Here is a 23,736-nt window from a genome sequence, read left to right as displayed (position 1 = left end):
TCTAATCTTTATGCCTCCCAGAAACTCTGCATATACAGGACTTGAGATGAAGATGAGGAGCTAGCTGCAAGGTGAGGTCAGGGGACTTTGGTAGCTTGGAGATGGCGAGAGTGCCTGAGGAGTATGGGGTGGGAGGCTCCTAAACATTTTTGTCTTGAGTTTCAAAATTAAAACTTGTTTATTCTTTTTGAAGATCATCAAATAAAATGGTACAACTTTTGAGGCAAGATGATGATTAATTTGAAAAGTTTAAGGTCCCTGAGTGTCAGCTGCTTTTCTGTCCTGAAGTAAAGTTCCATGGTATTTTGTTATATGGTTGTGGTGGGTGAGAAGGTAGAGCAGCTGGAGCCGGAACAACTCCATCTCAGTTTTCTTAGGGAACAGGCTGGAGGAGCGCACAGGGAGGGCGGGAGAAAGAGCCATGTGAACAAACACAGAAAGTGGGTGTGGCTATAAACTCTCAAAGCCCGCTGCTGCACGTCCTCCAGCCAGGCTCCATGACCTAGAACTTCCATAGCCTTTTCAAACAGGACTGTCAGCCAGGGACCAAGGGCTCAAATACATCAACCTCTGGGGGCCATGTCTCATTCGAACCACCACACCCAGCTTCCTTTGAATTCATCTGTGGTCTCAGGCTAGAGAAGTTCTGTCCGAAATGAAATGCTGTATTCGTGATCTTTACGGCAAGTAGTGTAAAGCTGCATCAGTTTCATCAGCCGAGTCTAGCAGAGCAGCACCAAGCATGGCTTACAGGGTTGGGAAGGGAAGGGAAACTCTGAAGGGCAGAGCAGGGTTCATCCTAAATGGAAACTCCTGTTCCTCCTTCAGCCTCTGATAACCGCGAGTCTGTTTCCAAGACTATGATTAGTCTAGGCCCTTCCCAGAAGTAGCAGATAGTAGTTGTCCTTTGTGCCTGGCTTTCTTAACATAATATCTCCAAGTCTAGTCCCGGTTACAGTTTTCATCAGAATTTCATTCTTTTATTTTTATTTTTTTAAAAGGCAGGGAATGTGTTATCAGTTAGCCCAGGCTTACTGAAAATCAAGACCATCTTGCCTAAGTCTGGTGGAAGGACTGGGATCACTGGCCTGTGCCAAGACCCAGCTCACTACCATCCTTTCGAAGACAGTGCTGTTCCACAGAGCATTTTTATCTTGTCTGGGTATGTCTTCACCTGTTCGGACATTTGTGTTATTTCTACTGTTAGGCTGCCGTTGCTGGGTATATAAATAACATGTTAAATTCCTGCTCTCACTAGTTTTGTCGTATCGCAGAACTAGCATTGCTGGTTCTGAGAACCCCGTGCCTGGTCTGGAGGCGCTGCCATTCTGTTTTTCATAGTGTTTGTACAGTTCCAGCAGTGCACAGTGACTGACTTCCTTGTCTCTCCAGTGCTCAGCTCTGTTAGTGTGTCCCAATGTCTCAGGGTTTTCACGTTTATTTTCCTGTTTGTGATTTTCAGCTTCTTTTCATTACCTTTGTGGCTATTTTTGTGTTTTCGTATTCAGAAGACACAAGAAATCCATATAAATGCTTTTGCCATGTAATGATATATGGTGAATAATTAAGGAAGCACTTGGAACCCTGCCTCATGGAGCACCATTTTTATTCGGAGGAATGGCTGACAAACTTATTAGTCATTTATATTTGGCTATCTGGCAGCTAATTTTCTCAAGTGCTGGAGTGAGTGTCATTTTGGGAAAACAACTAACGGGTGTTATTAATGCTGAAATTTGAACTTCCAAAACACAATTATAATTTTGGAAAACATGTATCTGCCATTGTAAGGTGGACAGCCTCACTACTTTCAATGGCTGAGGGGATAGTGGATATTGTTTAACAGAATACCTGTATAGCTTTGAGTGGTATCTTCCAATACATTATTTACAAAGATACAGCTATATGGGCCATATCTCTACTTGCAGATGTTCATTGTAGAGTCATTGGTCTGGTTCAAGGCCTCTGGTTTCTGCTACACTGCCATTGCTGGGCCCTCACTGGGACTTCTCTTGAATATCCTGTTGTTGTGGAGATCCTGCAGCTTTGGGTCTGATGGGGTGGATGTTGGGGTGGGCCAACTCAGAACCCTGGTTCTGGGCCTGGCTAGTTGCAGGGTTGGTCAGCTCACCAGCTCTCCCTTGTCCTCTCCACCAGGGTGAGCTCTCCAGCATCGCCCTGGTTAGTTCACTCCTTGTAGTCATGAGCAAGGGGGCAGGGCTAGGTCTGCTCTCAACCCTCAGGGTCAGCTCTCTTGCACCCACACCATCAGGGCCAGATGTACTGGGCTGCTCAGGCGAGGGGCGGGGACAACTCCATGGCCCACCACAGGTATTAGGGGCAGGGAGGGAGGGGGCCATATTTCCCAGGCCTACACCACTGCACGGCAGATGCAGAGTGTGGTCGGTTATCTTACTCCCGTCCCCCAGGGCCAGCTCACCAGGTCAGCCCTTCCGTGCCCAGGCCAGGAGCAGAGCTTGCTTCACTGCTGCAGCTGCCGGGGGGAGGGGGGGGCAGCTCTGCAGTCTGAACACGTGGGGATGAACTGTAACAGCACAAAGACAATACCTCACTGCAACTGGTCTGTAAGAAATGAATGGTCATGTTTTGCCAGAGTAGTCAAGAATAAAATATCCATAGTTTTCTGAGAAGACAGTTATGTTCTCAAACAGGCATGGAACCAAAGAAACCACCTTTCCTTTAGCTGATTCCTGCAGTATTTTGTTACAGTAATGGAAAAGTGACCAACTCAGTCATTACTTCGAAAAATGACTATTCAACTGTGGGAAAGAAAATGTAGATAAATGTACAGGAAGTTGTATCTGGGAATAGCAGTGCGTCAAACTGTGTGGCTCCATTCAAGCTTGTGAATGGTATTTGTGAGGAGGGACCTGTCCTTTGAGTAGCTGCCTTTCTGTAGCTTACATTTTAAGGACCGTAGCTTGGATGCTGCCAGCCTTTGAGGAAGTGCTTCTCAAACTCAGGACCCTGTGAATGACCTGGGCTTCCTTACGCCTTAGCTCCCGAGTGGGGCCTGAGGTCCTGTGTTTCTAGCAAGTGCTGAGGTGCTTCTGGAGCGTGACCCCTACCTCCCCATAGCGCTGTCATTGTAAATAGCCACGTTGTTAGTGGCCTTAGCACACAAATCCTTAGTGGACAGGAAAACCTTTTGTTTATTCGTTTGTTTTGTTTTGTTTTTAGACAGGGTCTCTCATTGTGTAACCCTGGCTTACCTAGAACTCACTGTGTGGGCCAGCCTGTCCTAGAACTTACTGTGTAGAGCAGGCTGACCTGGAACTCAGAGAGATCCACCTGCCTCTACCTCCTGATTGCTGGGATCAGAGGTATGATAACCATACCCAGAAAATCAGAGAGATCCACCTGCCTCTACCTCCTGATTGCTGGGATAAGAGGTATGATAACCATACCCAGAAACTCAGAGAGATCCACCTGCCTCTACCTCCTGATTGCTGGGATCAGAGGTATGATAACCATACCCAGAAACTCCCAGCAACTCCAGCATTCTTCAACTCCATCCAGGTCTTAAGTCTCAATAGGACTAAGTATATGTTTAGGTGGAGATTTTAGGTTATTAAGGATTCTAGATATTTCTTCAATCTTGGGAGTTTGGTTTGCATTACATGAACACTGTATAAATAGGGGAATTGTCATATTGACAGTATTGATCATACCTTTCTAATGTGTGTGGGGGTGGTAGTGGCAGGGTCTTGCACTTTAGCTCAGGCTGCCCTGGAACTCAGCATATCGCCCAGGCTACTCTTGAACTCATGACCCTCTCTTCAGGCATTCCCAGTGTGAGCCACAATGTCCAGCTCGTACTTCTCCTTTTGAAATTCATTCTGTGATGTTTTCTTCAGTTAGGTCCTGCAACTCCATAAGCTTAGTCACAAATGCTTCTAAGTGAATTAAGTATACAAAATCATGTGGATTACATGGATTTTGAGAGATGATAATTTGCCCCTGATTGGTTATATAGTCTACAGTTTTACGTTAAGGCCTAAGAATCAAAGATAAAATGACAGTCCCTATCTAGGAATGTCTTGTCTGGATGTTTTTAGTGGACTAGTTTCCCCAAATAAAGGTGACTCATGTTGGTAGAGAAAAACCCATTTAAGTCACAAAATGTGAAAGTTAAAAGTTTGCTAGAAGGAAACAAAAGGAAAGGGTGTCTACTAGCAACCGAGCCGGCTCTTGGTAATAGGCTCGTTAGGGTCAAAGGAGATGGCTGTACAAAATTTTTATGTTCTGGGAATAGCCTTTTACATTTTTATATTTATTTGTTTGTCAGATGCTAACATCTATCCTCCCTAACCCAGCCGCAGTCCATCATTCTCTTTGTCTCTGGATTTCACTATGATAGGAGGTCTGTATAATTGAAATTTTATTGTATTTGTCTGTTTGTGATGGGCTTATTTCACTTAGTTGTGTTAGAACACATAGAAGTATTAAAACACAACAATAATGCCATGGTACTGTTAAGTTTATATGCCAGTTTTTTATATATATGAAAAAACATTTTATCCATTTGGAAAAGAGTGCGGAAGAGTGAGCAAGGCTCCCAGAGTCAGGTCAGTGTGAAAGCCATGGCTGCTGCTGTGGTGAGGCCTGTGATGGCCACACTTGAGGGGCGAAGGCAGGAGAAGCAGGAGGCCAAGGCCTTGCAGCTCCATAGAAGTTTAAAGTCAGGCTAGGCTGCATGGGAAGCCTGTCTCTAAAGCAGAGAATGGATCAAAGCCAATGATGACAAGCTAGGATTTTAATCTTACCGTCTGTGCTGGAGATGGGTCCCAGAGCCTTGTACGTGTTGGGTAACCTTGGAAAATAGTTGAATAGACAGTTTAAAAAAGAGGATAAATGCATGGAACTGGAATTTTGAAAAAGAGGTTGGTTACATATTCAAATAAATTTATATGTAAATAAATTTAATTGTATATAAAAAGTAAGTGTAGCTAACTCATTTATTTTTGAGATTGTATTTTAGTCACAGCATTTCTTCCTTCTCTTTCCTCTCTTCAAACCCTCTCATACACCCCTGCTCACTTCCTTAAAATTCATGGCCACTTTTTTTTGTTTTGTCAATGGCCCTTACACTCTGATTCATATAACATTCATTATTTCAAATGCTGTTCAGATATTTTTGTAACAGCTTATTTGCATAGTGTCTGTAGACATTTATACTCACCATGATTATGTAAAGAATGTCCCTTTTGTCGTCTTGTGTCGTGCTCCCGAGTGTCTTACTTGCGTACAGCTACTTTCATTGGTAGAGATTTTGATGTTGAGTTTAATGTTGAGTGCATATATGTTTATAATAGACAAGTTTTATCTCAGTATGACTGATTTTTTTTAAAAAAGGAATGTTTAATATTTTAAGTAATTTTATTATTATTATTATTACCATTATCTATGTGTATATGTGCACATGTGGAGACCAGAAGAGGTCATTGGACTTCCTGGGGCTGGAGTTACAGGGTGTTGTGGCCCCATGTAGGTGCTGGGAACAAATTCTGTCTCTTTGAAGAGTAGGAAGCCAGCTGAGCCATCTCTCCAGCCACAGTGATTGACTTTTCTAACAAAAGTACATAAATTGTTTGTAAAGTGGTACCTAGGCTTAATGTGCCTATCAAAAGAGTTTGACCAGCTCTACCCAGCTGAAGTGCTTTGATCAAACTCGTGAGCCACAAATATGCTGCCCAAGTGGGTGGTACGAAAGTAATGAAAATTTAGCTGAGTTCCCAAACGGCTCAGTGGTTGTCTACAGACTGCCTGTTAACCCAGGACAGACACAGGCTTCATTTATCATTACTTGTCCGAGTTGGAAAGCAGGGAGAGTGGAGGCTGGATTTCCTTACCAGTGGGCAGAGAGCACTGAGTCTGTGGAATAGTAAGCACAGGGAGTCGGTAGCGCATGTGCTCCAGTCCTCCTGACACCCAATAAGTCAGCAAATAGATGGACTTTCTTTGTAGGGAAGAACTGCGCAGACGGCTCCTTCAGTTTGAAAGTCTTTGTGTTTGGTAACATCAGGATAAATGCATTTGAAACACGGTAGAATGCACTTTAGGGTAAATGTGTATGTTTTCTGAGACAAGGCTTTGGTATCAGGTCGTGCAGTACAACAGATAGAGGATCTCTGCTGATGCTTTGGCTCATGTTGAGATTTTCCTTGGTGTCCCGTTCCGAAGTGATTACAGAAGGCACTGTATTTATTTACTTGGCACACTGGAGTTTGTTAAAATGCCAGAATAAGCACGGCATGTTGGGGCCAGGAGAGGGATACAGACTCAGTTAACATATCCTGTTCACTGTACTTTGTGTCTTCTCTGACCTGACCTCCTCATGTGCAGACAGCATCCATTTTAGTGTTTCCTGTTTGCTAGCTATCTTAGTCTGTCAGTTTGTTTAACTCCATCTCAAGATTGTAGTTGTGTGTAGAAGTTATTTAATGTCAGATTAGCTCAGTTTCCAGGTATTCTAAATGAGCTCTGCTTCCTGGGATCACTTCACTTAATGCTGTAAGTCGGAATGGCTTAACTACACAGCGCAGCCACAGCTGTGGAGCGGGCTGGGCGGTCAGCCCCTGGAACACTGCAGTTCCCGTCCTACAGAAAACAAAAGCAAAAGAGGGAAAACTTTGAAATGGCTATTTTTGCCTAGTAATAATAGAACTTTTAAATTAAGCATTTGAAATTAAAAATGGCGTGATCAACCATTATAGTAATGAACTTCAGATTGAATGACATTATTCTTATACAAGAAATATTTAAAGGTTGTAAATGCTAAATTATATTTTATTTCATGTGAAGCTTTGGAGCATTAATGCATTACAAAACTTTAGTACATAATTTTAAACTTTTTCTACAAAGAATTTAATTTTTTGTCCCTTAAGAGAAGTCCAAAATGTTCTAAGATGGACGTGTGCATTTTATAATGCCAATTAGTTATCACTCTTTACCTTGTATTGTTATTTTACCCTTCACTAATTCTTCATATGATCAGTTCACAAACATAAGTCCTGAGAATCTGTGACTGTATAGTCTTGCTTCCTTGCTTACATTACAAGTATAATACCAAACTAATGAAATATTTTTAAACATCAAAAACCTTGAGGTGACGCTCTCTTCACATTCATTGATCTCTTGGTTGGAAGGGAGGCCCGATTTTAGGCATCTGAGTGAGAAACTGGAGCATCCTGTTCATCTCTTCTGTGATTCCCTGTAAACTCTCACGCTCTATGCGCGAGTGCTCGTGTGAATGTCATAGGTAACAGAGTAAGTTTTCCACACTGTATGTGTGTGTGCGTGTGTGGATGCCGTAGGTAACAGAGTAAGTTTTCCACACTCTATGTGCGTGTGCTCGTGTGAATGTCATAGATAATGGAGTAAGTTTTCCATGCTGTATGTGCGTGTGCTCATGTGAATGTCATAGGTAACAGAGTAAGTTTTTCATTACTAAATACAGTGTTTGTCTGACTCTGCTTTCTAAGGGCCGCTGCATTTCTCTTTGGAGCGTTCTCTTGATAAGAAGTAATTTCCAGTTTGTCTCTGGGTTCTAGTGTTGCTCCTCTTTCATCTCACTGCTGTCATTTTAGTCTTTCTTTGTTTGGTTTCTTGTCCTGTATTACTCTGGAAATTAAGCTTTTCTTATTTCTCTACTGGTCAGCTATGGAGACTGCTGTTGAAGACCTCAGACAGATGTGGAATTCTTAGAGTGTTCTTGATTCCTCACTGCTGCTCCTCGAGAGAACACCGTGCTCCTCTCACAGCTCAGCGATGTCCAGGATTTTATCTCTCTTCACTTTCCTTATTCTGTAATTGAGGAAGTGAACTTACTGCTTTTTAAGTCAGTGTTTTGATTTTTATTTATTCATTTTTAAGTTTTTTGAGACAGATTTTCAACTATGTAGCCTTTGCTGGCCTGACACTTGCTAGCTGACCTTGAATTGGGAGTGGTCCTCCTGCCCACGCCTCCAAATGCTAGACTTACCTGTGTGTAGTACCGAATGCTATGAACAAATCATTAGGGTGGAAGGAAGCAGATGAGCAGGGGCTGTGGGGTGGAAGCGTGGACAGTGGGTGAGCAGGGCTGTGTGATAGATGTGTGGGCAGTGGGTGTGCAGGGCTGTGGGGTGGACGCGTGGACAGTGGGTGAGCTGGGCTGTGGGTGGACGCGTGGACAGTGGGTGAGCAGGGGCTGTGGGTGGACGCGTGGACAGTGGGTGAGCAGGGGCTGTGGGTGGACGTGTGGACAGTGGGTGAGCAGGGCTGTGGGTAGACGCGTGGACAGTGGGTGAGCAGGGGCTGTGGGTAGACGCGTGGACAGTGGGTGAGCAGGGGCTGTGGGTAGACGCGTGGACAGTGGGTAAGCAGGGGCTGTGGGGTGGACATGTGGACAGTGGGTGAGTAGGGGCTGTGGGTGGACGCGTGGACAGTGGGTGAGCAGGGCTGTTGGGTGGATGCGTGGACAGTGGGTGAGCAGGGGCTGTGGGATAGACGTGTGGACAGTGGGTGAGCAGGATGGTAATGGAGAAGGAGCTCAAGCGGAGTGCAGAAAACAGCGCTTGCATATATGAGCATGCAAAATAGAAAACACTATTTTACCTCAAATCAAACAGCTGCTGAGGGCTGGGGAAGACAAAGCATGTGCACTCTAGTCTGTCACCACCGCCAGTGACTACTTCCCGTTTTCCAGGTTTGTGCACTGTAACTCACGGCTTGTGGTCTGGTCGCAGATAACCTTTGTTTTCCAGACTTTTAGACTACCTACACTGGTAGAACACTGGTTCAGACCAAAACCTCCTCTTAACTTAGTCCTTCAGCCTGTACATAGTAAATGCGCATAGTTCTCCAAGACAGTGATAGGGTAGGAGCAGAGTGAACCACAAGCGATCACTGAATTACTCCTGAGCCTTGTGTTCAGTGCCTGAACCATGACTGAAACAAGGACAATAGCAGTATGTTCCCAGAAGGAAACAATTAAAGCAGGGATTCGTGGTACCCTGGAAAATTGTGTTGGAGAATCTGTTGAGAGGACTTTGTGCTTGGGGAAGGTAGGTGGTAGCTGAGTAAAGATGGGAAGAAAGGGAGAAAAGGAATCTCTTCTTTGGAATCTCAGCAGTTCATTCTAGGTGACCACAGTATAAAGACCCTACCATGGGGGGCGGGGGTCAGAGAGCACAGGCAGAGCCAGGTACTGCTGTCTCCTGTCAGGGGGAAGCTAAAATCTTTTTCCGTTTTTTTTTTTTTTTTTTTTGGACTTCAGTGAAAGAGGAGGCTCCAGGAGGGTTATGGGTACAGAGGTGGCCTGATTGGGCTCAGATTTGAATGCCGTAGGTATGTGGAAGATGAAACGAACACGAGAAAGATCAGAAGTTGGAATACCAGAGACTGTGATGTCACTTTGTGGTTTTCCCCAGGGCAGGGAGGATCTTTGGAAAATGAACTCAAACTGTATTCTGAAGGTACAGCATAAAGGACTAGGACTGAAAGTACGAGGAATGCAAACTGTAAGGAGCCAGAAGTATGGGAATTAAAAGACGGCCGCACAGTGAGTCAGAACTGGACCAGCACTCCAGTTCTGAGAGCAGTGAGTGAAAACTGGATGAGGACTTCAGTTGTTGGGAGCATGAGAATGCGTCCTGGAAATTAAGAGACATTTCTCTCTGTGCTTACCTGCTTACTGCTTATCCCTTGGCCCCATGCTGGTCTGAACTGTTGCTTTGATGGAACCCTGGTGTTTGAGTTCTAGCTGTGTTGATGGTCATGGTCTTGAAGCACCTGCTGAAGTTCTCAGTGCTTGCTTCTCTTTCAGATTTTTATGTACTTATTTATAGTACTGGGGATTGAGCCGAAGGTCTTAACCTAGTCTGCTGCCCGCCAAGCTGCACGTGTACAATCCCTTGTATTTTGAGACAGCACCTCATTATGTAGTCCAGGCTGGCTGCCACCTCCTCGTTGCTGGGATTACTGGTGTGTGCCACTACACCTGGCTTAGCTTTTTAAAAATTTTATATGTGATGTATTTATTTGGTAAGAGTAGTATTTTGATACATGCATACAGTGTGAATTCGTGGCGTCCATCAACTTACTTGCCATCTATTTTTGTGTGTTGAGAACATTGGAAGTGTCCTCTATTCTAACATTGTATTTTGAGATATATAATAAACATAGTTGACTCCAGCCACTCTACTGTTCTGTAGACCAAGCTTATTCTTATTATCTAACTATAATTTTATGTTGGTTAGAATAAGATTGTTTCTAATTTTTCAAAAGTAAAACAGTGAAGTTATTAATGAAAATAGAATTTAAGAATTAAATGTGTTAATTGTTTGAAAACATATTATGGAGCTTAGTGCTAAAAAATTCTATCAAAGTACACTGACTAACTTAGTTTTGACCGTAGAAGGCGCTATGCTTCAGGATGAAAAGAAGCAGTTTTCTGTATTTGAAATAATACTGGTGGTTATCAAATTGAAGGTGGTTTTTCAAGGAAGGATTCAGAAGGCTGTTAGTACTAATATAGTTAAGCATGGTTTATGGTAATGAACATGTATTCTGCTTTTATAGTTTGTGTACTCCATTAGAATCAAGTCAGTATCAAGAAGTAAGGATTCAGAGGTTAAATAGACCTGCTTTCCAGTAAAATCAATTGATTAATACTAAGTTATTCACAGATAATTTGAATGTCAGGCAAGATGATTGGCATTGATAATATTATAAAAAATGAGGTATATACAATTCTTGTTTTTGTAAGTGTAGAATTCATAAGAGAGGAGAAATCTCAAAGAAGTATTGCCAAGGAAAATGCCATGGTTTGTGTCAGTTTCATTAATAAGTGTTGCAGCCTCAGACACCTGCAGCACACACACCACACGAGTTCATGGCCAGCGTTAAGGCTTTAGGGGGTGGAAGTGGTTAAGATGAACTGACTGCGTGATGTGTGCACTGGGAAATGAAGGGAACAAGGGTCCCTATTTATTTATAAACTTTGAAGTATTACAGCTAAAAACTTTCAATAAACATTATTTTAGTTTGAAGTTGTTCTCATATTCACTGTACATAGTATCTTTTTAGTATAGGGACATTGTGTGTGTGTTGAGATAGGGTTTATTTGGCCCAACTGTCCTTAAACTAATGCTGCAGCTGAGGGTGACTCAGACTCCTGGTCCTCCTGCCTGTATTTCTCAATTGTTGGGTTCATACGCACACCTGGGTTCTGTTGCTTTTTTCTCTTTTTAAGGCTTTATGTAATCCAGTTTAAACATGGCTTGTCTTTTATATATAAGGAATTGTGCTTATTAAGTAAAATTTTCTTAAAGAAAATTGGATAGGGCATTGTTCTTTCTTGATGTCTTCATTTGCCTTTTGTTCCTCATTTTTGTTATTTCTAGATCCTTCTATTTATAATTATGCATTTTCTTTTTGGTGGGCATATGCCTACATGCCTAGCTGTGGGCTGTGAGTTTTATAGGGGAAACAAGAGGCCTGGCTTTGTCTGTCTCCTTCCTCAGCATTTGGTCTCTTTCTCATCTGTAACGTGGAAATAAATTAAATGCTGGAGTGAAATGAAGTGTGTGTCTTTCCCCTCAGTTCTGATTCATTGCACTCAGTGCTAACAGTGACTTTGGCAGGAATGTAAGTTAGTAATCATTCCTCCTTAGGAAGAGCCTCGTTTTCAGGAGAAAGCCTTGGATCTGCTGACTTAACCTGGGCTCTGCTGCTCCCGAGAGCCCAGAGCCTTCAGTGGGAGGAGGGACTCTGCTAGCCTGCTGTCTTTCCCACTTATCTTGAAGGTAGCATCAAAGTCACTTTGTTTTCTTTGGCAATGGTTGGAGTTAAGAGTTGCTGATAGTTCAGTCTTTATTTTACTGGTGAAGTGTACAGGGAAGAAAAAAGACCACACCGTGTTATCTTCCTGTCCCTCTTTCTTCTCCCTAAGAATACAGTTCGTAGGAATCACCACCTGTGGCCAAGAGTTTGATAAACATGCAGTGTTTCCTGTGTTGGGATGCTGAAGCTGAAGGTTTCTAGGCTACCATAAACTTTTTTTGTCCTAAGAGACTTACAGTTCCTTAGGGAAAGTCTCAAGTGTATAATCAGCAGTAGTGTCTTTCTTAGGAAATATTAGTTCTCAGTGGTGGAGGTAAGAGAGGAAAGGCTTGGGAAAGGATATACCATGCTCCTGATTCCTCCGTATAGATAGGTATGACAAGATGGACTAAGCCTGGGGCTGTAGAATTGTTAGAATTGGATGGAGATCTTTGTACCAGTAATTCCAGCACTTAGGAGGTGGTGGTCAGCCTGGACTACATAATGAAACGCTGTCTCAAAATAAAAGGACAAGGGATATAGCTCAGTAGTAGAAACTTCAAAGCATACAAAAAGGTGGAAAAGTACTTTGGGGAGTAGCTTTATGCCTACCATCTAGATGTAACTAGCTGCATTTTACCCTATTCCCTTTATACATGTTTGCATGTGGGTCATTTTAAATGAGGACTTCTTTAGAGCATTTTTTCTTATAGTTAGAAAATGTGAAAGAAATCGATAAATGTTAGGTTTAACAAGGGATTCAAGAAATTTCTCCCCTCTTAATAAATAGCACCAACTATGCTGTGTGGTACAGACAGAAAGTGGTGAGATTTAAAAATAAAATCCAAGGGTGAGTTAAGAAGTCTAATTGTGTGAACTCACCAGTATTTATCAGGTATATTGCTAGACTGTATTATATGTTTCTGATATCTTGTACTGACGTCTAAAAAAAAATTAAGGTTTCCATGACTCCTTTTAGGTTCAATAATTTGTGATCAGTCCAGTGATCACTAGAACATATAGCTGTTGTTTGACATGAATTGTTGAAACACATCTTTCTTATCCAGAAATGATATTTTTAAAGATGTTTACTGTCAACCAATAATTAAGCAAATTTAACTCTTCCTAATGTTTATACATAATATGCAAGCATTCTAAAGGTGCTTGTTTGGTTTAATCTTAATAAAAGCCTCTCCGCTGATGCAAGAAACTCCGAACCAGATTAGACCAAATTAAAATGCCCATGTTTAATAAATGCAGCACTCTTGGGTGGACCGAGACAGCATAGTGGGAAGAGGAGCACTTGTAAAACCCCGAAGCCATGTGTTCCTTTTTCTGGCTCAAGCCTAAATACCCTGTGGGAGTGGTCCTGGCCCTCACTGGGGAGGGGTCAGCGCTTGGCAGGCTGGGAATTGGAATCCAAGCACTTGGCAGGCCGGGGTGCCACTTCCAACTCAGTATTACAGGGCTTAAGCCGGTACATCTTTCCCACTGTACCTCATCTTAAGGTTCTTGTTATGGTCCTCCTCCTTTGATATGTGTTTAAGGGAGAATACTTTATATTCCTTTAAAAAATGTCAGCAAACAACACAGCTCCTCACATCTAACATTACAGTGCCTCTGAAGGAAGTGATGTTCTTCTTTAGTTACTCAGTGCAGGGCAAACAGCTCTGTGTTCTTTTGCTGTTTCTTATGCTCATAGAAACAGTACACAGGCTTTCCATTTGCAAACACAGTTAGCAGACCAATGGAACAAACAACCAGGAGAAAGTGTTTGTTCTTATGTTGACGACAAATTCTGTGCATTATGATACAGGCTTTTCAGTATGCCAGGACCCTTTGCCCAGTTTTGCTTGACCTTGGGTCTTAGGGTGCTGGATACTCAGTGGTCACCAAAGATCAGCCTGAGATAGTGGCTCCATGTTGTCTTATGCCAGTGAAAGTGAAAAGGGCGAACTCTTGTGAGAATATGCAAAGTGCAAACAAGCTTTAAGGTTTGTAGAACAGAGAGACAGTGAGAAGCTAAGGAAAAGAGATACTCCTGAGAGATGGAGGAGAGAGGAAAAACTCCTGAACTCCTGTTTAGGGTTTTTGTAGGAAAGCTGGACGAAGGTGGAGGCCCCTAGGCTAACATTGGTCGAACCAAAGGAAGCCATGTGCTTCCAGTCAGGGTGATGATCACACATAGTTTTTGTTCTGTCTGCCGATTCAGGGTGGTTGAAGCTGCATTTGCCTGTCTCTGACTCAGGTTTTGTTGTTACTGACCTTGGCTTTCTGCTGTTAGTCAGTAGGTAGCAGCACTTCCAACCTCGTACTTCACAGTTGCGAGTCTCTGTTTCTCTGTTCTCACATTCTCTGTTCTCAGCATGTAGCTCCTCTGCGGTGGAGAGTTGCCTCTCTCATGGCTGCCAGGAAGGAGCTGCAGTGGTCTTGGTTACCTCATATATAGCCCCATGTCTAGAGGTGGTCGCCTAGCTTCTTGTTAGAAACAGTCTTTACCTAGAGCCTCTTAGTCAAGGTCACTATTGCTGTGCTGAAACACCGTGACCAAAAGCAAGGTGGGAGAAAAGGGTTTATTTGAGTTACATTTTCACATCATAGTCCATCATTGAAGGAAGTCAGGACAGGAACTCACACAGGGTAGGATTTGGAGGCAGGAGCTGATGCAGGCCATGGGGGGGTGCTTATTGGTTTGCTTCCCATGGCTTGCTCAGCCTGCTGTCTGTTGAACCCAGGATCATCAGCCCTTGGATAACCTCATAAACAGTGAACTCTCTCCTACCCCACATCAATCACTAATTAAGAAAATGCCCTACAGGCTTGCCTACAGCCAGATCTTAAGAAGGAAGGCATTTTGTTCAGTTAGGATCCCTCCTCTCTGATGACCGTGGCTTCTGTCAGGTTCACATAGACTAGTCAGCACAGGCGCTGTGCTTTATTCTGTGTTCCTCAAGGGCTTCCTGCTAGCTCCGTGGGCTGCTGTCAGCGGCCAGAGCCCTGACCTGCCTCTCACCTGCCCAGCTTTGCTATCTCATGCTCAACTCCATCCTCACCTCAGTGTGCCAAACTCAGTGAGGAGAGAGGAGATAGCGTCTCCATTAGGTGTCCCATGGAATTGTTTCACATCAGAGCCTCGTGAAGGCTAGGCTGTTCTTTGGAGTACTTACCATCTTAGGATGGGAGGGACTCTGGGTCAGTACAGATGGCAGTCACTTTCATTGTCACGTTTACTTCTGTCAGTGTATACTTCTGTCCTGTCCCGTCAGATCTGTATCTATTGCTGATTCTTCTCTTGTGCATTTTGAAAGAGTCTACAGTGTCTCATAATACCCTTGTCTCATATTTTCCAACTATAGCACTAATTTACCAATCATGCCTTTGTAGTATTAACAAAATTGATATGCCATAAAAACATAAACTATAGAATGTTTTATATCAAAATTGAGTCTTAATAATTTAATGTGAGAATCTTATCTTAGATATGACGGAAATGATTGATTTTAAATCAGGTGAAGTATTTTCTCATACACTGTAAAGGTGTAGATAAAAGCACTTAGCATTTCACTAGAGGTTTGGAGGGAAGGTGGCTGATTCACTAGCTCACTCTCAGTGTTCTGAGACTTTTCTTTCTGATTACCATGGCATAGGTTATCTGTCGACATCATGCCTAAGCATCATCTTACACAGAAGTAGGAAAGAAGAATGGGGCCTTCTCTACCACACACTTTCATTTGGGCAGGAAAACCATTCCTGCAATCCCAGTAGACTTTATCTAACTTACACCCATGAGTAAGAGCTGGTCAGTATTCATCCTAAAGTCAGGTGCTAATAAGCAAAGTGAGATCCCATGATTAACTTAAAATATGGTGACCTCATCCCTGTAATTGGAGGAGGGTCCGACTGTCCCAGCTCAGCTATATTGAGTATTAAATAGCTGTGCACTGTCATGAAGATGGCTGGGTGATGACGAGTACTGTCAAGCTAGGTGTATGAGGACGTGTGTGCTTATCTCATCACAAGTATTTCTGTGGGAAAGTGAGATTTTGTATGTCTTTTAAAATAGAAGCAGATTTGTTTGAGAATCATATGGTTCTGAAAGTGCTGTTTTTGATTGACACAGGAAATAGCAGCGCTTGGCTCTTAATCAATAAACTGCTTGCTCTACTTATTTTTGTCTTAAATATAGTCCTCGACTATTTTCCTCTGCTATATATAAATGATGGTATATGTATGAGTGTGTGTATGTGAGTGAGTGTGTGTGTGTGTGTGTGTGTGTATGCATGGCTGTCCTGGAACTCACTCCGTAGACCAGGCTGGCCTTGAACTGACAGACCTGCTTGCCTCTGCCTCCAGAGTGCTAAGATTAAAGCGTGTACTACCACTCCCAGTAAAAATTATAGTATATAATTTTGATGATAGTCTGTGATTGTTTTAAAATAATTGGTGCTTCCTCTTGTAGGTGGATTCTCAACTGTTTTCCTGGTGCGGACTCACGGTGGGATCCGATGTGCACTGAAGCGAATGTATGTCAATAACACACCTGACCTCAACATTTGTAAAAGGGAAATCACAATTATGGTGAGAGAAAAGTTCATTTTAGAAATATGGCGCGTTTCTTTTTGTTTTATGTTACAATAGTCCCAGATTTTTAGACATTATCAGTTTATCTAAACTTGAAAAATCATTCAGTTGAATTATTATGTGGGAATTGGTAGTTGATTGCATTCAGCTGAGACAGAATGCAATGGCCCCCCTTTCCTTGCCTTCTCAGTGTGGGCTCCCAAGCAGCATGCTCTCTCCTTTCAAATTCATTGAGTGTGGGGTATTGGGAGGATAGAACAGTCCACAGAATTACACAATTTAAACATCAAGTTTATCTATCTGACAGTGTTACCTGCTTTTCCTGCATTGTTAGGTCAGTTGTCCCTCAGCAAGGGAAGTATTACTAAATACTAGGCAGAGGAAAGGTATCTTGATAGACTAGCAGAAAATCAGTAACCGAGTAAACAGTACAGCATGATCTTGAAGCGACACATCCTTTTTCCGCATTCAGAGCTCTCCGGGCCTTCTGCTTCTCGCCGCTCCTCCCCTTTCCGTTGCAGGTTTTACCTGTGCACACCTGCATGCACGTGCATATTTCTTAGCTTGACTTCAGATAATAGAAAATCAATTAATTTAGTTAGCACATTCATAATCCTGTATATTCACTACCTCTGTGTTGTGGGAGGTCCTTTTGCTCCTCCAACCAATAGCCGTCGAGATACCAGCCCATTGGGGCGTGGTCTCTTTTCCTTTAAAAAAAGCGGCTACTTTTCTCCGCTCTCTTTACTTTTTGCTCCGGTTCCAGCGACTAGACTTCTTCCTAATTGCGTGCGCAGAGGGCTGTTGTCTGGGACGGTGATCTGTAAGTTTATTCCCCTTTAAATAAATACCACCCTATTAATCACAATTCCAAACTGGTGTGGGATTGTTTATGACTTGCGCCTTCACCTCTGTGCAGTTTCAAAACCTTTTCATAACCCCTAAAAAGACCCTACCCATTTTCCTGTTAATTTCCTTCTGTAAAGGCAGTTGTACAATGGGTTTTTCCTTTTTACTTCCCCCAATGCCTTGGAGGTTCCTAGACATTGTAGTGTTCATCCATGTTTACTGTCTTTTCTGTCACCAAATGATATTCTGTGAACACTACAGTTTTATCTGTTCATGGAGAAAAACTGATAGATACTTAGACTGTCTCTACTTTTTTGGCTTCTGTGACTAGCTAACTGCTGTGCACATGTGTGTTACTGTCTTTGAGTCCTCAGTTTCTTTTTTTTTTTTTTTTTCTGGTTATATACCTAGGTTTCTTTTCAAAAACTTCTAAGAAACAGCCAGTCTGTTGTTCAGCAACTGAACCATGAATGTTATTCCTGGCAGTGGGTCTTAATGCCTGTCCCACATAGCTGACCGCTGAGGGGGACTCTTAATTCCCATCCCACATAGCTGACCGCTGAGGGGGACTCTTAATTCCCGTCCCACGTAACTGACTACTAAGGAGAACTCTTAATGCCTGTTCTACAAGGCTGACTACTAAGGAGAACTCTTAATGCCCGTCCCACATAGCTTACTGCTGAGGGGAATTTCTCATTTATATCAATGTCTTTATCAACACCTCAAACATAAGGATATTTCTGTGATCTGATTCTTTGAATTCCTACTGTTTCTATTCCTTATCTAGTTTAGAGATGCTTTGAGACCTTTCAAAAGTAAAGATATTAGCCAAAAGTTTGAAAAAGAATTACTTGAACATAATGGCAAAGTCTAGATTGAATTTTTTAACTCGAGCCTAGATGATGTAGTCCTCTGCCATAATCTTCTGCTTGGCAGTGTTTGTGTAGCTATGAGACGTGTGAAGTGATGTCTGTCGGCAGTCAGATCCCCATTGAACAAGGCGTTGTAGGGTGATGAGGCCTGTGGAGCTGTGGAGTTGTGGAGTGCTGCTTGTTTTATTATTATTATTATTATTTATTTATTTGTCTACCCATTTATTTTGCGACCTCCTTTCCACTGTATGATTTAACATGTTTTACATGTGGTAGTCCCCATCACAAACTACTTTGCACAGTTGAAACTAGGTATATTATTAATGACAGTACTTATAAATTCATTGAAGATAGTTGTGGCCCCTTCCTGGATCTTCACATGTGCTAAGCAGCAGTTACCCCTGAGATGTCTCCAGCCTGGTTTATAGCCTCATTCTATGCTGATGACCATTTTGTTAAAGGAGGAAACTTTTTTAGATCTTGCATTTTGTTATTTCTTGAACACATCATTAGTGTTATCTTTAATCTGTGGCTCTTTTTCCCACATGTTTTCTGGCCACTTCTTCCTGTTTTAGATTTAGTGAAAAGTACACGTTCCCATGAGTTGCTTGGGAAAACATGAAAGTAGCTAACATTAGAACTTAATTCCTTTATTTTAGATAGATATAATTAGAGTTCTAATACTTTATTCTTCAATTTTAGAGGACTATATTATGCACTTATCTTGGAAGTTTGTTTTGTTTTGTTTTTTTCTAGCCAGGGTTTCTCTGTAGCTTTGGAGCCTGTCCTGGAACTAGCTGTTGTAGATCAGATTGGCCTTGAACTCACAGAGATCCACTTGCTTCTGCCTCCTGAGTGCTGGGATTAAAGGCCTGTGCCACCATTGCTAGCTCAGGGAGATTATTTTTTTAAATTAGATTTATTTCTGTGGATCTATTGGGGGTGGCATGAGTGGAGGTCAGGGCAGCTTGCGGGCTTGGTTTCCTCCTTCCACCAGGTTGGTTCTGGGTACTGAAATCAAGTCTTCAGCTTAGTGATAAGTGTCTTACTGGCTGAGCTGTGTGGCCAGCCCTTGGAAAGAGTATTGCTTTTATCACTTGATCGATTGAGCTTGTAAAAAAATGGTTATAGGTTGTTTATCTTGGATAATGACTGTCACATATGCGTTGAATCTTCCAATGAAAAATTCACCATAGAAATTACTGGCTGAAATATAATATTCTCATGTCTTATTCTTACTTTTAGAAATTTATCAAGTCTACTTATTTAGGCTTACAACCTTTGCTTGTAGAAGTTTAAGGTTTATATTTCCTAGTTTTAAAGATTTCATTTATTTTTCACAGAAGGAACTATCTGGCCACAAAAATATTGTTGGTTATTTGGACTGTGCTGTCAATTCCATTAGTGACAATGTGTGGGAAGTGCTTATTCTAATGGAGTATTGCCGAGGTAAGTGTCTGTCTTCATTTGTAGTGTACTAAAAAGGGACCCTTTCATAGAGCGCTAGGGATGTGGTTTCTCCCAGTGCAGGTGCTACCTTGTTTTAGATGCTTTATTGCAATTTCAGCTTTAATAACTTAATTACGTATGCTCTAAAAACTTATTTAAAACCTAATCATAATTTATAGTATGACTGGAACCTGCAGATGGAGGATTAAGCAAAATGATCATTGGGTTCAAAATAAGAAATCTAAGCAAGTTAACTTATACTTCTTGTTGTCTGTATATGTTTTTTGTAATCTACTAAGAATTAATATTGTAAGATGTACTGTAAACACTAAATCTGTCACACTTAGGCAGCGCATGCTAGTTTTTTTAGTGTGAGTGTCCAGGTGTTGTGTGAGTATCCAGGTGTAGAAGATTTTAGGATTTTTTTTTTTTGTGTGTGTGTGTATGTGTGCTGGAGTTTGTGAGTCAGGGCACACATACACACAAACAGGAAGTCACAGGGTCACGTCTGAGAGTCGTTCTCTGCCACGTGGGTCCTGGGGATCAAACTCAGGTCGTCAGACTTGATGGCCAGGGCCTTTACCCACTGAGCTGTTCTGCTGGCAATATGTTGTTTATGAGACAGGGTATCTCAGTGGCATCTAGAGCTCTTTGAGTCGGCTGAGCTTCCTGGCAGTGACCCACCGTTTCTTCCTCTCCAGCATTGTTATAGGTACCTGCTGCCACACTCGCTTTTCTGCCTGTGCTCTGGGGATCCAGCTGAGGTCCTCATCCTTGCATGGCGAACACCTTCCCAGCTGAGCTGTCTCTTCAGTCGCTGTTTGGTTTTCTCTTTTTGAGACAGGACTTCATATAGCCCAGGCTGCCCATGAACTCCTGAATTCTCCTTTCTTTCAAGTTAGAGAGCCTGAATTTTTTTAAAAAAGTGATTTATTTTTATTTTCTGTTCATTGGTGTTTTGTCTATGTGTATGTCTGTATGAGGGTGTCGAATTCTCTGGAGCTGGAGTTGTAGACAGTTGTAAGCTGTCATGTGGGTGCTGGGAATTAAACCTAGGTCCTTTGGAAGAGCAGCCATCTCTCCATCCCCATAAAACCTGCAGCGTTTTAATATATACTCCTTACATTTTTAAAAAATTCATTTTTATCAGAAAATGTTTATTTAGACCTAACATGATAAATAAATGTTTACTTGCATAGCATGCCTTAGTAGTAATAGCAAATATAAACTGTTCCTGACTCCTAAATGTCCTAATGGAGAAGAGAAGGGCACTTAGTCCATTCTCTACAAACATGGTGTCTTTACTTGGTTTTGTAAAAATAGAAATGCTTATCTAGTGTTTGAATCAGCAAGATTTGTTTCATAGGAATTTTTGAATCAAAAGTGTTTTATGTAGGGCTGGAGAAATAGCTTAGTGGTTAAGAGCACTGACTGCACTTGCAGAAGACCTGGGTTCTGTTCCCAGCACCCATGTGTTGGTTCACAACTACCTGTGGCTCCAGTTTCAGGCCTCTAACACCCTCTTAGGGCCCCCACAGGCACCAACAGGCATGCAGTGCATATGTACACCTGAAGTCAAAAGACTCACAAAATAACAATCAACTAAAAAAAAAAAAAAAGCAAAGTATTTTGTGACATGGCTCAAAAAGCCCAATAGCTGGTGTGGTGGTGCATGCCTTTAATCCCATCACTAGGGAGGCAGGGCAGATGCAACTCTGTAAGTTTGAGGCCAGCCTGGTCTATAGGGAGGGTTCTAGGCCATCCATGGCTACATAGTGAGACTCTCTGAAACTGTCCCAAACCAAGCAGCAGCAGCCGCAGCAGCAGCAGAAGCCCAGTGTAGTCTGTTCAGCCATGGGTTGATTGACAGCCTGTTGATGCCGTCTCTCTCCTGAGAGTGATTTAAGATGCACGAGATGTTGCTTCTCAGATTCTCCCTCTGTACGTCTAGGTTGTCTTGTAAGTGGTGGTTGGTGTTCTTAGCATGTGGAGGCGTGGAATGAGGGAACTGAGGGAGCCAGTGTAGTATGGATCCTGGTAGGGGCAGGCTCTTGTGAGAAGCATTGCTGTGCTCCAGTGTTGCCTATGCTTAGCTTTCGGACGAAGTCTGTGTTTTCGCCATGTGATTCACCATCCACAAGGGTGGCGTGCAGTAGTGCACAGTTACATGTTCTCTGGTACAGTAAGATTTTCCTGGAGTTAGTAATTGTCCACTTTTTCACTTGCCTAATTTCTTCAGGTGTGTTATTTTTTTGCCCATCTTCCTCAATAGAAATTCGAGTCTGTGTGGCAAGCTTAAACATGGTAACACTTGTGTGAGTTTCATTTTTCTCCCTCTCGGAAGCACTCTTCACAGAGGTTACATTCTCCTGGCTGATTTTAGACAGGGTTTAGATGTCCCTTGGGAGTTCTTGATTTCCTCTATCTTTGACTCCTTTTTATTCCCCTCCCCATGGTTAGGTGTGAGAGTGAGCCCAGGGCCGGATGGATGGCTCTCAAGTGGACCACCTCTGGACTGCATCTCCTCGCTCTTGGACTAATTAATTTCTTTTAAGCTTTTTGATATGAGTTTATGGGTGGAAATATTTTTGAGATCTTCAGTTTGTAAATATGCCTTTATTTTCCCTTTCAAGTACTAATCAGCTTTGATACTGCTTAGCTTTTGAGGTCAGTTGAAATTGGGCACATTCAGGGCGGGGAATGGCCATAGACAAACATGGCTTTATTTTGTGCTCACATTTGATTGTTAATTTTGTTAGAAAAAAGATTCTAGCATAGAAGTAATACTGATGCAGGCATTGCATTGTTTCTTTTTCTCTCTACTAGTATGATGATTGATTTTTTTTTATGAGATCCATTTTCTGCATGGACACTATCAGATAGCTTTGCATTTATCTCCAGTGTATTAAAATCTTATAATTTGTATACTTCATTTATGTCAGTTTTGGATATTTTATTTTTTTGAGACAGGGTTTCTCTGTGTAGCCCTGACTGTCCTGGAACTTGCTCTGTAAACCAGGCTGGCTTTGAACTCAGAGACTGGCCTGCCTCTGCCCCCATGTTTTGGAATTAAAGGCATGCACCACCTCCCAACTAGGTTTTATATTCTTTTTGTAAGACACCAAGCTTTTTCTATTGTCTTCTTTCTGAAACTTGTTTGAAATGGATGTTTGTCTTCCTGTGGTGATTGTTCTTCTGGTTATCTTTTCAGTTTTTTTCTTTCAGTTTTTGCTTTTGTTGGAAGCTTCCTTAAGTATGTGTAAATGATGGTTTTCTATAGGATTTTTGTACTTTTGCTTTATTATTTTAATTTATAGCATTCTTTTGATATTTTTCAATAAAATACCTGTTGCTCTTATTTTAGGTATAAATCTTTTTTTTAAGTTAAAAAAATTAAACATTTAAAGTATTTTCCCTTTTATTCTAACTGCTCCCAGATTCTTCTGCTTTGTTACTCAGTCTCCCTTATGCGAGAAGTTTGCTGTGTGTATCACAGATCAGAATGTACCCTCTAGATTGGCAGTTTTATCTTAGGAAAATGAATTCAGAGGCCTGAGCAGAGTTTTTCTTTTTTTTTTTCTTTTTGGTCATATGAATCAAATAGATACATTCTTTTTCTCATGGGGGAGGAGTGTTTTGGAGGAGCAGAGAATGGGAGAAGGAATTCTGTCCCCTTCCTTCTTTTGTAGAAGTTCCTTGTGTAACACACACAGCTCACACTGATTAAGTAGGGCTGAGCCTCAGTGGGAAGTAGAAGAATGTGCTAGGTAACCTGAGCGAGACCCGCTCCATGCTTCGGGGTTCTCGATGCCACTTTCTCTGCAGTGCGGTTGCCTTTCGCCTCCCAGTTCATGTTTTGGTGTTGCTTGCTAGTTTTCTCATACATCACTTAAGAGAGTGCTTCTCAACTTGTGGGTCATAACCGCCTTGGACTGAGTGACTCCTTCACAAGGTCATATGTTAGATATCCTGCATAGCAGATATTTATATATGATTCATAACAGTAGGAAAATTACAGTTATGAAGTAGCAATGAAAATAATTTTTATGCTTAGGAGGTCACCACAACATGAGGAACTATGCTAAAGGGTTGCGGCATTAAGAAGGTTGAGAACCACTGAGTTAAAGAGATAGAGATTTCTGGACATCAATATGGTTATTTT

The 23,736-nt window shown here is 42.0% G+C and overlaps 1 protein-coding gene across 2 annotated transcripts in view; it reads left to right on the top strand.

The window, feature by feature from the left end:
* Positions 1 to 23,736, top strand: part of Bmp2k (BMP2 inducible kinase) — a 97,023-nt gene that overhangs the window by 11,334 nt on the left and 61,953 nt on the right. For both annotated transcript variants that reach the window (XM_057771038.1, XM_057771037.1), the window contains exons 2-3: positions 16,283 to 16,401; positions 19,469 to 19,574. In XM_057771038.1, the coding sequence (XP_057627021.1) occupies positions 16,283 to 16,401; positions 19,469 to 19,574 (225 nt within the window). The remainder of the gene's footprint in view (positions 1 to 16,282; positions 16,402 to 19,468; positions 19,575 to 23,736) is intronic.

This window comes from Chionomys nivalis, chromosome 6 (assembly GCF_950005125.1).
Source record: "Chionomys nivalis chromosome 6, mChiNiv1.1, whole genome shotgun sequence".
NCBI classification, from domain to species: Eukaryota; Metazoa; Chordata; class Mammalia; order Rodentia; family Cricetidae; genus Chionomys; species Chionomys nivalis.
The sequence above is the reverse complement of the archived record's forward strand: the minus strand, read 5'-3'. Positions and strand labels throughout refer to the sequence as shown.